The sequence below is a fragment of the Xyrauchen texanus genome, chromosome 22, assembly GCF_025860055.1.
Source record: "Xyrauchen texanus isolate HMW12.3.18 chromosome 22, RBS_HiC_50CHRs, whole genome shotgun sequence".
In the NCBI taxonomy this organism is placed as follows: domain Eukaryota; kingdom Metazoa; phylum Chordata; class Actinopteri; order Cypriniformes; family Catostomidae; genus Xyrauchen; species Xyrauchen texanus.
The window spans coordinates 14,208,016-14,224,573 of record NC_068297.1 but is presented as its reverse complement, the minus strand read 5'-3'; the positions used below and the strand labels follow the sequence as shown (position 1 = coordinate 14,224,573).

Here is a 16,558-nt window from a genome sequence, read left to right as displayed (position 1 = left end):
TAGAACTGGTCTGTGGTTGTCTTCCTTTACAAAAACTAGTAATGTTTACCACAGGTATTTACCAAAATATTATGCTGTAACTCTGTTCCAAAAACCTAGTAAGCTGCCTACCAAGAAATAATTAAGGCATCATTGCTCCTAATGCAAATTGTGACTATTCCAGTCAGTAAAATGAAGTCATCGAAGAAGTTGGGCAGGTTGAGATCTACAGAATGTGCAGGGTGTTTCCTGCATTTAAGTTTTTCGGTGGCCAACGATGCAAATTTTATGATATTCCTCTCTCAGCAGCTAATAAGCAATAGTTATGGTTCTCACGTGCATGTGGTGTGATCCACAGAGAATTTCTCACACAAGTGAGGTGGTCTGCTCTGTCCTACCTAACTTAAAACTTGAAATGCAACTACACATCTTAAATATGAATTAATTGAAATTATAAATATACTGTCCATATTTGTTAATTGGATCATACCTCTGTTATCTTAGCAACAACAAATGGCAAATGGCATTGGAATCTAATGTGAGTGGAGTATCCTGCGTGCTTCACATGAAGAGCACTATTTGTGTGGCACGCAGAGTTGCTGCCTCCTATGTACAGCTTCACAAAATGGTCACTTATGACGTTATATTTCAGTTAGGATGCTGCTTTAGAATACAGCTTCTTAAAGTATTTAGGCACTAGACAGCAAGGTGTCTCACTAGGATTTGGAACAAGCTTATATTTTTATACAGGCTGTCAACAAAAGCCTCTAAAATGAGGGTTGGCACAGGTTTCAATGTAACATCTAAAGCCAAGTTCCCTTTGAACGTATGCAGGTGCATGCACACACTCTCCCCCGCACACACTTCCACTGTTCCGAATGGTCCCTGGTGGCATTAATCAGGTTTTAATAGAAGAATCCACAGACTTATATCAGGGATGAGTGCACCGGTCTAATTGGACAAGGGGCAGAGTGTAGGGGAGAAATAATTCCCAGAATCCCTCAGCTATGTGGCGTTTCAGGAAACACCTTCAAGTCCTCCCAGGAAATCAGCAAAAGCCCCAATCATGTCAAGCAGCAAATGTCCTAACTGGCATTTAGCCCCCAAATCTGGTTAATATTGGCCGGTCGGTAGATGTGGCGAGGTGCTAGCTCCTGGGGTAGACGCAGCAAGAGCCTTGAGGAGATTTATCTTTACAATTACAGCTGCCAGAGTCATTCCTGCAGTAATTGAAAAGCAGGGAGGTCTTGTAGGGTCCTCGGCAGAAGCAGGATGAGGGAAAAACAGAGAAATGCAGCATAAATCAGGCCAACCGGAACCTGAATAGGTGCTTATCTACCCTTTGTACATGGTAATGATTTCAGTGAGAGATAAAATAGGAGAGCAGTGTTCTCACACAAACACACACATGTACAGTATTAGTTCATCAGATTCTATATCATGGAAAAATCAATAGAAGAAAGCAGAGAGAAAGAAAAATATTATGAGGGGTACCCCGCTTGTGTGCAAGCCAATGTGTATTACATAAAAATCTGAAATCTGTTTTAGTGAAATGTGTTTACAAAAATTACGTACTTAATGAAACAATGATGAATGAGCTGTGCAGGAAATGGAAACAGATTTGTGAAATTTCTTTGGTTCTTCTGAGCTGCCATGATTTTAATTTCTGAATACTAGATTACCAGGGGTGGCTGCTCAAAAATCATTATAAATGCACTGATCAAACTACGATTATAGCGGAGGCAACTTTCTCTGTTCAGTTACGCATAGACAACAGAATATATACAAAACCTCATTATCATAAATAATGAGTGCCCCTTGAAAAACCCAAACAAAACCAATTGATTCTCTGCATATGGCTTACACCAGAAAACCAGCTTTCTTTAATGTAGTCTTTATTCCAAGCACTTAAACTTTCACTTACTTCAATCTCAGTTTAATAAACGCTGTGGAGAGGTTGTTCCATGCTTCTGAATTCTGAATGGAGGAAAGAAAAGATGATGAGTCAGAATCACGGGTGAAAGTCATTTATCATATAAACATGACTATGAATAACATATCTATAGAGAAGATTTCATAATAGCGTATCTAAAGTTGCACTATGGAACTTTGTGCTCTCTAGTGATATCTGTGCTTAAACCTAAAATCACAAGCAACATTTTACATCAATTGTGATTGGGCACTGCTCTTCTGTGCGGATGAATCTCTTGGATTGATTGGATTCATATTTACCTGCAGAGCAGAAGATATGAAGTGCTATTTTCATGCCGATATATTTATATTATTTAATTATTTAATATTTATAACCCAAATATTACTTTGTGGAGGATGAGCAACACTCTTAATTAGATATTTTAATGATTATTCAAGTGTTTTTTTTCCACTACACATTCACGTTTGTGTTGTACTACACACACTTGTGAAATGGCTGATACAAGTTCAACTGAGGACACTTTATTATAAATCTACAGTCTCAGTAGACTGTAAGTGAACCGTTATACTACAATAGTAGGTCTATGCACTGCAAACAATAATGCAATATAAAATGCAAAACGAGGATTCAATAATGATGGGGATGAAATATACTTTTTTGACTATGAACAGTAATATGCAGAAATATTCAATATAACTTTTTAAATAATAAGCATTCAATTTTTTTCCTTTGGTAGTAAAGTTTTAACAGAGATGGTTAAACATTAAACAAATGAATATACATTACTGTGCTATAAAACAGGTACATTATAAACTATTTGAAATGAACATACATTCAAGAGCAATTTAATATTGTCTACTCTCTTTAAACAAACAATAAAAGGGCAATGGATAGTGACAACAATTTGTGCATTTCTGTGACTGAGGTAAAAGAAATAGGAAAACAGCTTCTCTCTCACACACACACACACAACCCTACACCTACACCTACACCTCGAAACTGCAGCAATGCTATAAAATACTGAGAAGTCATGAATATTAGTAAACATGTTACAGTGACTTCACTTGAAAAAACACGATTGGTAAACACATGAGTAATGACAACCACTATATGTTTCAACAACTAGTATAAGCTTCATCAAGCATAGCAGCAGATAGACAACTTCACCAAACAGCTAAAAATCCATTAGGAGAGTAATTTCACAGAGCAGCTTAACAGCTGTTGCACTCACTTCCCCAACACTCACACGAGTCGCACCATAGCCTGACATTCTCTCTGAGCTTACGGACATGATGTAAACACACAAGGACGAATGATGTATGCCTGCAATTTCATGCCAAATCTGTCCTGACAGCTCTAAATAATCATTACTGTAGGCTTACCGTAGTGAATGAGAGTAAGACAAGGACAGGGTTTTTTATGTACTCACTAATGAACTTTTGTTAATTGCAACAAAAGAAATATAACAGTGCAGCTTTAAGGGTTTAAAGGGTCAAATTTTAAGGCTGGTCTTTGAATAAAGTAGAATGTTAAATTACACTATTAGAATCATAACTGCTCCTGTACTTGACCTAATGGGATTCCTGGAATATAGAGCTTTAAAGATGCAAAAAAACAGAAATATGGACAGACGAGTAGAGGTCTGAACGAACAAAGACAGGGAAGCACTTGCAGAAATGATCAAATTTGATTATGAAAGACTGTACAACTCAGCACATGCCACGTCTTTATGGTCAGATGACACTGATCTCCTTATAGAGACCATGTGACCTATCAGGGCTCAACAATAAGGATTTTTTTTCCTCCGTGTACTCAGTTGAACTAGTAGTTCAGAATTGTACTTGACACAATCACAAAAACCTTTTTAGCAATGTAGTTTCTATATGTGCCAGAAACAAATATTTTATATTTTCATTAACGGCTATGTTTAATTATTTAATATATATACTGTATATTTGTTAACAATGCAGAAGTGGGCTGATATGGGCAAGTGACAGTTCCATCAATTGTCCCGAAACTCTCACACTCGTGCCAGGCCACTCGCCCAATGGAATCAGGGAGCCCTATGTGTGTGATCATGTGACTTACATCTGGTTCCAGCCCGACGCATCTCTGGAAAGCTTTGGCAGCCCCCTCATAGCCCTCCAGTGCAAAATACGCACAGCCAAGGGAGAACCACACACCCAGCTGTAGAGACAGACAGATAGAGAGAGAGAGTGAGGAAAGATGGAGAATGGCAGAAGGGGGCAAACAGAAAACAAATGAGAGACCTCAAGTGCCTCACTTGTCTTTAAAAGGTGTTATTCGGGAACTAAAAATTAATGATGTCTTTGGAAAATATGAACCTCAAGCAATCCATCTCTAAACCCATTTTTTCCTCGTCCTTATGTTTTCAATAATCCATTTCTGCTCCTTCATGCTCATCACTTATCTTTATTCCAGTTCTGACCCTAAAAGCAGCATTAGCACCAAGACGGCCTGAGGCAGAGCTCAGGGGCAACACTCGGAGGTGGTGTTAAAGATCACGCTAGGGTCATCAATGAGACCCTCAGGAAAATGACTCTGTCTTATTGCTGCCTGTGCTTCTGCATTATGGATGATAAAATGAATGAAGAATGAGAGGGAGAAAAAAGTGAGTAGTGCACATTTTTTTTTATCTGTGGATGAAGCACACAGGGAACCCGATACCACTCATCTACACATTTCTCCCCCGTGTTCCTAATGTTCTCTTTCAGCACTCTGCCAATCTTCCCTGTACATCCCTCCTTTTGATCTTCTAGATCTTGCTTGTGTGTGTGTGTGTGGTCCATATAACAAGCTTTCACAGGCTGCTTTCACACAGCAGCAGAACACAGTTGTCAGTCCTGTTTTTCAAATGCTATATAGAGGTACACAGTGTATGTTAAACACGGTTCGGTTATGACTAAGAGGGACAACAATATTCTATAAACAAACTGGTCTCTAAAATATAAATTTTGAGTGTGATTTTGGTTAACGTGTGCTGTCTGAATGGAACAGCACCAAACAACTAGTTGTCCATCACATCATTCAATGCGATAACTAATCACTTTTGTATACACAGTGCTTGTTTCATGTATGTTGTACCTGCATTGCGTTGATCCGCAGGGAGCGTTCAAAACATTCCACGCACTGCTGGAACTCTTTGTTGCGGAGGTGATACAGAGCTTTTGATCTTTGTGCACGTGCACTGCGGTGTTTGGAAAGCTCCCATGCTTGGTCGTAATACTGGGGGTCCTTCAGCACGTCTCCTAACAGACAGTAGAGAGATGGGGTCTCCTTTTTCTCCAGCTCACGCCTCAAAATCTCCTCTGCCTGAGAGAGAAATTATTCAATTGCTTGAAATTAGTTTTGTATAAAGTAATTTATAAGGCTGTTGATTTAACATGTTAATTCAGTGAAAATGATTTAAAAAAAAAAATAGTGTATCAAAAATATCATGCCCCCGGTATGTACTAAGGAATTTTTCTTTCATCGGAGCAATTTAAAGGGATAGTTCACCCAAAAACGAAACTTCTCTCATCGTTTACTCACCATCATGCCCTCCCAGATGTGTATGACTTTCTTTCTTTCTTTAGCAGAACAAAAACAAAATTTTTTAGAAGAATATCTCAGCTCTATAGTTCCATGCAATGCAAGTGAATGGTGATCAGACTTTTGTAAATACAAAAATCAAATAAAGGAAACAGAAGTAATCCATAAGTCTTCAGTGGTTAAATCCATATTTTCAAAAGTGATATAATACATTAGGTGTGGGTGAGAAACAGATCAATATTTAAGTTCTTTTTTACTTTACATCTCCACTTTCAATTTTACATCTGAAAGTGAAAGTTAAAGTGGAGATTTCGATTTCTAAAAAAGGACTTTAAAATTGTTCCGTTTCTCACTAGCACCTACAATACCGCTTCTGAATATATGGATTTAAACACTGGAGTCATATGGATTACTTTTATGTGTCCTATATGTTATTTTTGGAGCTACACATTTCTGATCTCTATTTATTTGCCTTTGACCTACAGTGTGGAGAATTGTTTTTGAAAAATCTTTGTGTTCTGCTGAAGAAAGTCATACACATCTGGAATGGCATGAGGGTGAGAAAATTATAAAATAATTTTTATTTTTGTGTGAACTACCCCTTTAAGAGCTACCATCATGTTTTTACAAGTCTCAATCAGCAGGGGACAGTAAGCTCAACTCCAGCTGAACAGGCCACAAACCACACTTACTGACAGCAGACCGAAAAAGATGAGGACAGAGCATGACCTGAAATGTCTTTTTGTTTTAAACAACTTTCAAAGTTACAAACGTACTACTTAAAAGCGCTGCATTTATGACAAGATGAACAAAAAGTGAGATGCTCCAAAAGTGTCTGTCTGATGCCTGTGTACATAAACATAGCTTTTTTTGGAAAATACCTTGTAATAAGTCTACCTTCTCTCTCAAACCCTGGATGCTGAGCGATATTACAGTGCACCACTCCTTCTGTACACTGGGACGGATGAAGGGCTTGTTCACTCAGAACTGCAGCCATAGTGGGAGGGGAAGAGGAGGGCAATAAAATTGACATTTCTTGGCTAGCACTTCAATTAGGGTGTTTATTTATTCATTTTCACCAGTACACAATTAAAGAAGTGGGAACAATCTCTCTTCTTACTGGACACAATAGTTAGAAAAATAAATAAATAAAAACCTGCCAGACTCAACTGAATGAATAACTGCTTTACTTTGTTACAAAAAAAGTCTCACAAATGTCTTCTGAAGAACAATAAGAAGAGGTAAGGGAGAGAACGAGAGGGAGAATCAGAGAAGGGTTTGAGAGAAAGAGAGATTCGTGGTTTGACAGCATTTGAGTGCTCTTTTGTCCCTCGTATCCGTTATAAACAGCACGCTTTGCATTCCCCGCTAACAACAATCTGCCGTTGAGTTCGATCCAGTTGACTGCAGTCCAGTAACCAACCAGCAAAGGTTTGTGTAGCCAAGTAAAGCATTGTGAGGAGGCAGTTTCCTCCATCTCATAGCTGGCAAGCACATAAATGGAAGCTAATCTGGGAGTGGGTTAGCAGTTTCACTGGTAATAATAGGGGTTGGAAATTTCGGAAGGGGAAACTGTTTCTGGATAGCACAATTAAAGAGAGATTTGAGCCAACAGACAAGTCTTGTAAATTACATTCAGGCATCTCCTTTTTAAAAATTTTTTTTTTGGATTTAATTATTTTCAAGTCAAATGGTTTTTATTGTCATTTCAACCATATACAGTTAGTACAGTACACAGCAAAACGAGACAGCGTTCCACCAGGACCATGGTGCTACATAAAAACAACATAGGACAAACACAGGACCACATGAGACTTCACAACTAAATAAAATACCTAAATCTTGTTCCAATAAAAAAAGAAGCACTAATGGAACCTTTCCATCCAGTGTGAACAGCCCCTGACAGTTGCACTGAAACTGCATGGGCCAAAAAGTCAATGATATGGGTTCTGAGAGACACCTTCAGGGAATGATTCTAAATGCTGAATTCAGAGCAGGCGAAGGTAGCCATGGGGCAGGTTAAGGTAACATACTGTGGGACAAACCAACTGGCACAAGATAGAATAAGAGGAACAGAGAGAGAGAGAGAGAGTGTGAGGGGAAGATTAAGAGTGTGGGTGTAACAGACTCAAAAGCAATGAAAGATTTCATGTCTAGTGATTACCTCAGTAAAGCAGGGCTGAGGTGAGAAGCTGTAAAGACAGAATAGATTGATGATAGAATGGAGGCGGCAGTTAGGTTTTAAAAGAAGGGCACCAAGGAAGACCACGGGAATCATGGGAAATGTCTTCAGACATGGGTGTCAGTTTTATTCAGAGAAAACAAGAGTTCTCAAAAACCTTCACAGAAGTAGTGGTGTCCGACCTACCCTTACAAAAATGTTCCATGGTAACTACCATAACAGCAGCATTATGCTACTTTTCAAATGCCTTTTATGTATAGATTTGTTGTACTCATGTCACAGACAATCAAACTTAAAATATGAAAATCTATCATAAAAAATGTACATTTTTAAAACTATGACAATCTTTAAAGAGAAGTGAAATCATTAAAATTCTTGCTTTATATGGCAGTACAGTTGTTGTTAATACCGTAACAAAATAACAATAATTAGCCAACGAGATCTCCTTCAGAATCTTTTGCTGTGGCAAGCACCAAGTTACCATAATACAGTATTATCAATAGTAACAATAAAAATAGTAACTATTGTATTTACAAAAGTAATTTTTTTTTAAAGGGGTTGATTGATTATTAGCTTCTGTTTGGAAGGCCACACACATTTCTAAAATGGCACATTCCAGCATAATACACAGCTGCACATGCAAGCTCTTGTGGGACAATAAAATAAATAAATAAAAAATAGCTCAAAACAAATAAACAACAGTACATGCCCCAAATGAACGTCGTACTTTCAAGGTGTAAAATCATTAAACTAACACAGTCTCTTGTGCTTCAAAACATCAGCGAGGCCTTCGGCTTTCAGGAAAACTAACAAAACTTTGCGTTTATTTTTCCTGCAGCCTTTTTAATTTGTCTGGACGCATCTTCCCCAATTTATTTTCCCCTCACCCTCATATTTCCTCATTTCTCCTTTTTTTCATTTGAAGTGCCAATCCCTTTTGTCTCTTTTTCACTTTCTTTTTTATGCCTAGCTGCAGTTTGTGGGATTACATTTATATGACTTCCAATATATGAGCAGGGAAATGTGGAGAGAGACAGAAAAAGAAAAGAATGAGAGACTGACTGCTTCAGGTACTGCAGTGGAATGGATATCAGTAAATTTTATAATATTAAAGATCTGATTGGGAGTGATTGGCTAGTTTTATTGACCTCAGAGCTACCCAATAATCTTATTGGTAGATAAAGTGCACGGTAACTTAATAAAGCTGAGAAATGACTCCCGGAAAACTGCACTGACATAGGGGAGCACAGAAACAGAATGTGTGTGTACGAGCGAGAGAGAGCGAGAGAGAGAGAGAGAGTGCGAGAGAGAGAGAAAGAGTGCGAGAGAGAGAGAGAGAGCGAGAGAGCGTGAGAGAGAGAGAGCGAGAGAGAGAGAGAGAGAGAGAGAGAGAGAAAGAGCGCGAGAGAGCGTGAGAGAGAGGATTTGTTCTGATATTTTGTTTTATAATATCAAGCAAATTATGTGGTTTAAGTATCCAAATAATATTTAGGGGCCACTGTATATACAATAATGTATTGCAAATAAGTACACACAATAGCGGATTTTAAATGAACACTTATTTCAACAATTGTAATAAAAATTCACCTTAAAAAAATAAAAAGATTCTGTGCACAAAGCAACAACATACAGTATATGCATCTATTGACAAGGCTGTCATGTGCGTTTTAAGGAAGTTTGTATTCTATAAGTGCACACAGCCAAAAGTGCTCATTCTGAAGAGACAAATATACAGTAAGTATCTGAATGGCATACCTTGCCGTGCTGTCCAATCCTCTCCAGACAGATGACTGCATCCTCCCAGAGTTCCAGCTGTTCATATATTAGTAGCGCAGAACTCGTCAGGCCCAAATCAGTCAACAGACTTGCCAACTGTCTCTAAACACACACATCATACACCAAGATCAGTCAACACACAGCTTACACAGACACAACATGTGGTAGACACTCAAAACAGATTTAGCAAGCGTGTGAACACAAAGCCAAAAATATCAAAAGCAAACTAACAAAACTCAAAAGCATTCAGTGAATTACGGTTCAGTCTGGTTTATCTTGGCACTGCGCTAAAACCAAAGTTCACCTACACTTCTACCATCTTTCCATCCCTTTCCCCCTCTCTTTTCTGAACGGATGCATTGAGCGTATGGTCATCTATCTCTCTCTGTACTGTCATGCTTCATGATCAGCAGCTATATACACATCTATACCATTAATGAGCCTTGTCCAGTCTCTCTGTCTCTGATGAATGCTGCTAGTTAGGGCCCGAGCACCGAGGACCATATTGTATCTGCTCCATTTATTATTTTGTATTCTTTTTTTTTTTCCAAAGTGTTTTTGAGGGCCTAAACATACACGAAAACTCACAAAACTTTGGACACGCACCAGAAGTGGTGAAAATGTATATCTGATATGGGTTTCAAAATAAGTTGTGGCAAAATGGCTTGATAGCGTCATCTACAAAATTTCAACATTGTGCGCCTCATGCTACATGTACAAAACTCGGTACACATGTGTAACATGCCTACAAATAAGTCTCTTGGACCCATGCCCTAAACTCAACAGGAAGTCAGCCATTTAGATTTTTCTCTCCAATTTTTGGTCAGCTTTTGCCATTCCCAGGCCGTACTTTAATGAACTCCTCTCAGAGATTGAATCAGATCAACACCATATTCGGTCAGTCAAATCCAATGGTCTTTGGTGATGTTAAATTAAGAAGCTTTTGAGTTTTCATTAAAGGGCATGTCCATGGTGACCAGACAAATTTCGATGTGAAACTAATCATATTTTTGAGGCCTAAGCATGGTCAAAAGATCATGAAAATTTGCACACACCTCAAAAGTGGCAAAAATTCACATCTGATACAGGTTTTAGAACTAAGTGTTGCTAAATGGCTCAATAGCGCCACCTACAAAATTTCAAACGAAGCAGCCTTCGCACGACATTTCACCTTCACGTAACAAAATTGGTAGGCGTATGTAACATGTCAAAAAGTACAAAAAAGTATCTTAGAGCCATATGCTAAACCCAACAGGAAGTCAGCAATTAGTTTTCTTTGAACGGCTTGAACGATTATTTGAACTTCTTGTTTTAGGCAACTGCATGCCATGAAGTGTATTTGTAGAGATTATTGGTGGAGTGAACGGATATCAACCTCAACCTCGGATATCTGCTTCAAGCGGGTCGGGAGCAGGAAATGCTGAATTCCTGCTCCATCTCTCATTCACTTTTCTGCCCTGAGACACACCCACCACTCACTTCCCCCTCCACGCCTGCCTTCTGTGGCATATCACGTCCTGCAGGCATTATGGGTACCATAAATCTAGATACATTCACCGGTGAGGCTGCCCATGATCATGTGACCTATTATACATGGGAGACAGAACGTGATCTTACTTACAAATAAGACAGAGGGAAGAAGGGGGAAAGAAAGGAGGAAAGAAAAGAATTGGAAAGAAAAATAAAGGGAAAAAAGTATTTAAAAGGAGTATTCCAGGTTCAATGTGGCATAATATTAATGTTCAAGATTTAATTTGATTCGTCACTCCTTTTCTTAAAAACAAGCAAAAGGGCGCCTGGTATTCCAAATTGGGGAGAAATCGGAGGAAAATAAAAATAAAAAAAAGTCAACATCCTCAGAAGTAAATTAAACAGTGATAAACATTAACAATAATAACAATAGTATATCAAAATACAATAATATTTAAATTGACTGAGTACTATGATATCCTTTCACAACTAAAGTGAACAAAAATGGAATTGAATTTTTGAACATTAAAATACTCAATGTTTCAAAAGGTTTGGCACAAGACAAACAAAATGTATATTACCATGATTTTGGTAAAAATGGCTGTATAAATGACACGTTAAACAACTTTACAGCTTAAATAATATGCAAGTTTTAACAGCAGAATGAATGTAGTAGTTTTTATAAAATAATCAGCTTCACATTTCTGCCTTTAAACCCTCCAAAAATTGGCCCCATTCACTTCTATTGCAAGTGCCTCACTGTAACCTCATTTTTTTCCTTTTCTTTTTTTAAGAAATTGTGGAAATCAACATTATGGCACAAATGCTGTCAGTTGAGCTTAACCTTTATTGAACCTGGAATATTCCTTAAAATATAAAAGGGAGACAACACCAAAGCACAACGGAGTATGTAAATACATGTAAAGGAGACCAATCGCTATTCGGTATGCAATAATGAGCATGATTACATGCACACCATTGCACCATGGGGCCACAAATGCTCTCGAATGAGCTTAACTTGTACTGAACCCGGAACATTCCTTTAACATTACATTTCTTAAAAACAATAATGCTCTCAAAACCCAAAGATAGATTGTGCAATTCATGCTGAATTAATTGCAGAAGTTTAATGTTCAAGGTTATGGGTTTCAACAAACTCGTACCCAAAAAGAGAAACATCAATACAACGCTGTCATGTGAACAAAAATAATGCAAGAGAAAGAAAGAGGGACAGGTGGGGGACTTCCAAATTTTCTCTCTTTTTATTTTCTCAGTCCCTCCATCCCCTGCAAAACTGCAACAGCGATCCCAAAGCTGATTCATGTTTGCAGGCATGCCAAAATGATTAATTCTGAAAGCAAATCCAACAATTTATTAAATCTGTACCCATCTAAAATAAAATCATTCCCTGCAACACCCTGGTGTCTCTAACCCCCACCCAACACATACACGCAGACTATTCGCCAAATGCATGCTGCTCTCATCCATCTCTTGCTTGCGGTTTGGTAGTGTTCTATTCCCCTGTTAGCAATAGAAGCGACTTCAATTCCAGCTTTATTGCTGTTCATGGTTATTACACAGAGCAAGCAATGTCATCCACTGGACTGATCACATCAGCCCACCCTTCTTTCATCCATCTCTCCATCCATCCATCCATCCACCCACACACCCTCTTCACTCTCTTTTTTTCCCCAGCAATTCCATCTCTTTTCTTATAAATGCTTTTATTCCAGCCCAGTTGAAATTGTTTTATTTTAATTTTTTTTGGTTAACATTTTAACCCTTTTAAATAGGACAGCTAAATATAGACCTGACATAATGTCATTGGATCAACCAATGGGATTGTTTGAGAATCTGTTGGAAAATTCAGTTTGGTGGCGGTAGTGGAGCAGAAATGCCAAACTTTAGCTTAAAATATATATCTCTCTTTTCCCGCAACCCTGTACACAGGATAAGCGGTTGACGATGGATGGATGGATGGATATATCTCTCTTTTGAAAACATTTGTTTGCTTTCCATTAGTTATAGTATTTTTGATGAGGTACACTGAAGAGTTGTTACCTGACAAATGCTGTCAAGATAAACTCATCGTCTCATATCCCTGAATGTCCTCCACATGTAGAGGAAGTGCAATTCATATTAAAACAGCCAAAGCTCTTACTGCTGAGATACTGGCCATATAACCCAGCTGTTATGTTTACTCAAATGTTTTTTTAATATTTATTATTTATATATAATATTGTCTGCCCAGGCACGTTTGAGGTGATTAGCTCTGAGCACTTGTGCGTCTACAAATGAGAGAAAATATGAAAGCAAAACAATTCAGGCGCGACATATTAGTCAATCATCTCCATTTCAAATTAACATAGTAACCTGGCTTCATTACATGTGAATTATTTCCGACATGGGAATTCAATTTAGATGTAATAAGGAAGAAAATGTAAACACGTGTTTGTAAAATCCGAAACATGAAAGGATGAAGAGTCTCACCCAGGCCATTCGAATAATGTATTTATTTATCCACTGATCACTATATACCATTCATTCATTTGTTTGTTTGTTTGTTTTTCAATGAGGTCCCACTGAGCCCTCTAGGCATTTGGAAGGAGATCTTTTTGTATCAGCATTGTAATGAATTATCATTTTAAGGGACAGATTGTACAAGTGCTAAAATATACTGCTAAATGTACAAGGTTTGTCACCATAATAATGTTATGATATTGTACCAGCTACAGTATCTTTAATACCAATACCATGATACCACTCATTTTGTTTTTTTAGTGGGGCAGTGAATATTCTATTATTGTTTTAATTTTTAATAGTTTATACAAAAACAATGTCATCATTTCCAAATGAACCAAATAAAAGTCATGAACCAACATTTTTGAAAACCTTTAAATTAAATGTAAATAAATGACAGCAATTTATTTCCATAAAATGTATTAAATAATATGACACTGCAGCATGCAGCAGATGTCAGCTGTGCAGTGAGAGATCCTTCTATAGTACTATTACTATACTATTATCCTTGCAATAAACAAAAACACCAAAAGACTGCTTCGGAAATATAGGCAAGACATATGTACACAGTCTATACGGCTAATATACTTGTACGGTATGTGAAGTTCCTGTCACTTGGACACTGCCATGATGTACTGAATTCCTTTTTTATGACCATATTTAAAATGAGAAATGCACTTGAGCGGCCCTGGCACCCTAGGTGAAAGGAACCCACACTTTTTGAGAGTATTAAGAGTGCTTTAGTACTACATATTCCAAAGCGTAGTGGAAATATTTATGAATTATACATAAAAATCAATTTATATATGTGCACATTGATGGACAGAATGTTCTTTTGCATGTTGTTTACTGAAGCCTGATATAGACAAAGCAACGGAGGTTCACACCACTGAATAGGTATGCGTATCTTTATAAATTCGTTTTGATATATTGTCATAAAGAAATAACTCCCACTGTAACATTTCAATTGTGAAACAGTGGCTAAATATCAAAGTTGAAGTATAACAGATTTTTAATGATGTATATAGTTTGTCACAATTAATTACGAATTTTACAGTGGTAGCAAAGTAAATGTAAACAATACTGATCGTAATGATCTGTGATCTTTATAATATTATAAAGATTGCAGAGATAATAATATTATGGTACTACCTTCTGAGACCGTCAACCTGCACATCTTATCACGTGGCTTGTTGAGCGCATTACCACAGAGACATTCACGCCATCCACCGCGGCATCCACATGCCCCACTGAGAAAAAAACCACATTATAGCGACCACAAGGAGGTTACCCCATGTGACTCTACCCTACCTTGCAACTGAACCAATTTGGTTGCTTATGAGACCTGGCTGGAGTCACTCAGCACGCCCTGGCAACTAACAAACTCCAGGGGTGGTAGGAAGTGTCTTTTACACGGAAAATAGTTCAACCAAAAATGAAAATTCTCATGTCATCCCAGTCTTTCCTCAGCAGAACACAAATTAAGATTTTTAGAAGAATATTTCTGCTCTGTAGTTCCATAAAAAGCAAGTGAATTGGTGCAAAAAGCACTTATTGACGTCATAAAAAATTATCAATACGATTCCAGTGGTCTAAATAATGTCTTCTGAAGTGAAACGCAAGGTGTTTGTAAGAAATAGATCAATATTTAAAACTTGTTATTACTAAAAATGTTCACTCCCGGCCAGCTCATTCACATGAAGCGCATAAGCCTCCTCTACATAGACATTAATTCGTAGATCCCTTATTAGCAGCTGTTTCTATGGGCCGCGGTACTTTTTCGACACAAAAGAAGTCTATGCAGCGTTCTCGGTCTGAGGCATCTCATCCATTCACTTGCATTCAAACTGATTCAAACAGCTCTCCTAGTTCACCGTTCCAAGATGGCGCCACAGTTGATGTATCCAAACCACCCAAATGCGGCATCTATGTATGATTATATATGCTCCTCTGTTGTAAACACTGCGCTTCCATTTTTTCCCCCGTATTTCACTCATAAGCTCTCGCGTGAACTTGCTAACAAGCTTGACCTCGACTCTTGTGAATTTTTTGCAAAAAAGTTTGAAATATTGATCCATTTATTACACCTAGCATTTCACTTCAGAAGACATGAATTAGTCCACTGGAGTCAAACAAATTACTTTTACGATGGATATAAGAGCTTTTACTAGCTTAAAAATACTGGCACCATTCACTTTCATTTTATGGACCTACAGAGCTGAAATATTATTCTAAAAATCTTAATTTGTGTTCTGAAGATGACAGTCTTTTCATTCAGTCAAATTATGATAGCATTTTCATTTTTGGGGTAAACTAAACATTTATGCCAACAAAAGGGGAGTTAAGTTCACCTGTAGATCCCAGAGAGGAGGTGCCCGGCAGGTGTAGAACATCTTCATTCTCTCAGAGACGGGACAGTTTTTCTCACTGAAGAAATCCACCAATGTCTGAAAGAGAACACAGTGATGTTTAGAGCGCTGTCTTCAGTTACAAGGCAAGCCCCTTTCACACATGTCATTTTTATTAGATTTTTTTTTCTGTCCCAGTGATTGCGTGGACATGACAAGGATTTTCTCTCAGCTGTGTTTTATGGGCTTATGAGTGAAATATTTTGATGGTACTGTGAGGCGTCATTCAAACCAACAACTGTGCCATAGTTTTTTTTATTCAAGAAACAAAGCACATGTTACTTAAAATGTCTTGGACAATTTGCATCGAACAGATTTTTTTAGTCATGATATCAATTTGTAGAACAACCCGCCATGGGTTACCTCAGGAATTTCAAATAGGTTTTTGGTAAGATGGTTAAAATAATGACTTGGAAAACATTGCTTGAAGAGACTCTTTGAACATTGCTTGAAGAGACATTGCTTTGAAACCATAAAGTCCATTAAAAATACATGTTGCTACATGTAAACACAATACAAACAGTTCATGTGATTGGCAATGATGTACCATTAAGTGGACAACCATTTAAGTCCAAGCAATTAACATTTTACCGCATACAATAATGCTGAAGAGCAAGCCTCTTCAAGTCATGTTTACCATAGACTTTATTTTACTTCCAAATCCAAAACTGCTGTTTCAAAACTCTATTACAAAATTCTTGATGAAACGCAAGACTTAAAAATGTTAATTCATGTCCA

General features: G+C 37.7%; 1 protein-coding gene across 1 annotated transcript in view; it reads right to left on the bottom strand.

Moving 5' to 3' along the window:
• ttc27 (tetratricopeptide repeat domain 27) overlaps positions 1-16,558 on the bottom strand; it is a 126,309-nt gene that overhangs the window by 18,360 nt on the left and 91,391 nt on the right. The window contains exons 11-15 of the mRNA XM_052153802.1: positions 15,764-15,859; positions 9,402-9,524; positions 5,018-5,245; positions 4,001-4,099; positions 1,904-1,956 (exon numbers count right to left, since the gene is read on the bottom strand). Of these exons, the coding sequence (XP_052009762.1) occupies positions 1,904-1,956; positions 4,001-4,099; positions 5,018-5,245; positions 9,402-9,524; positions 15,764-15,859 (599 nt within the window). The remainder of the gene's footprint in view (positions 1-1,903; positions 1,957-4,000; positions 4,100-5,017; positions 5,246-9,401; positions 9,525-15,763; positions 15,860-16,558) is intronic.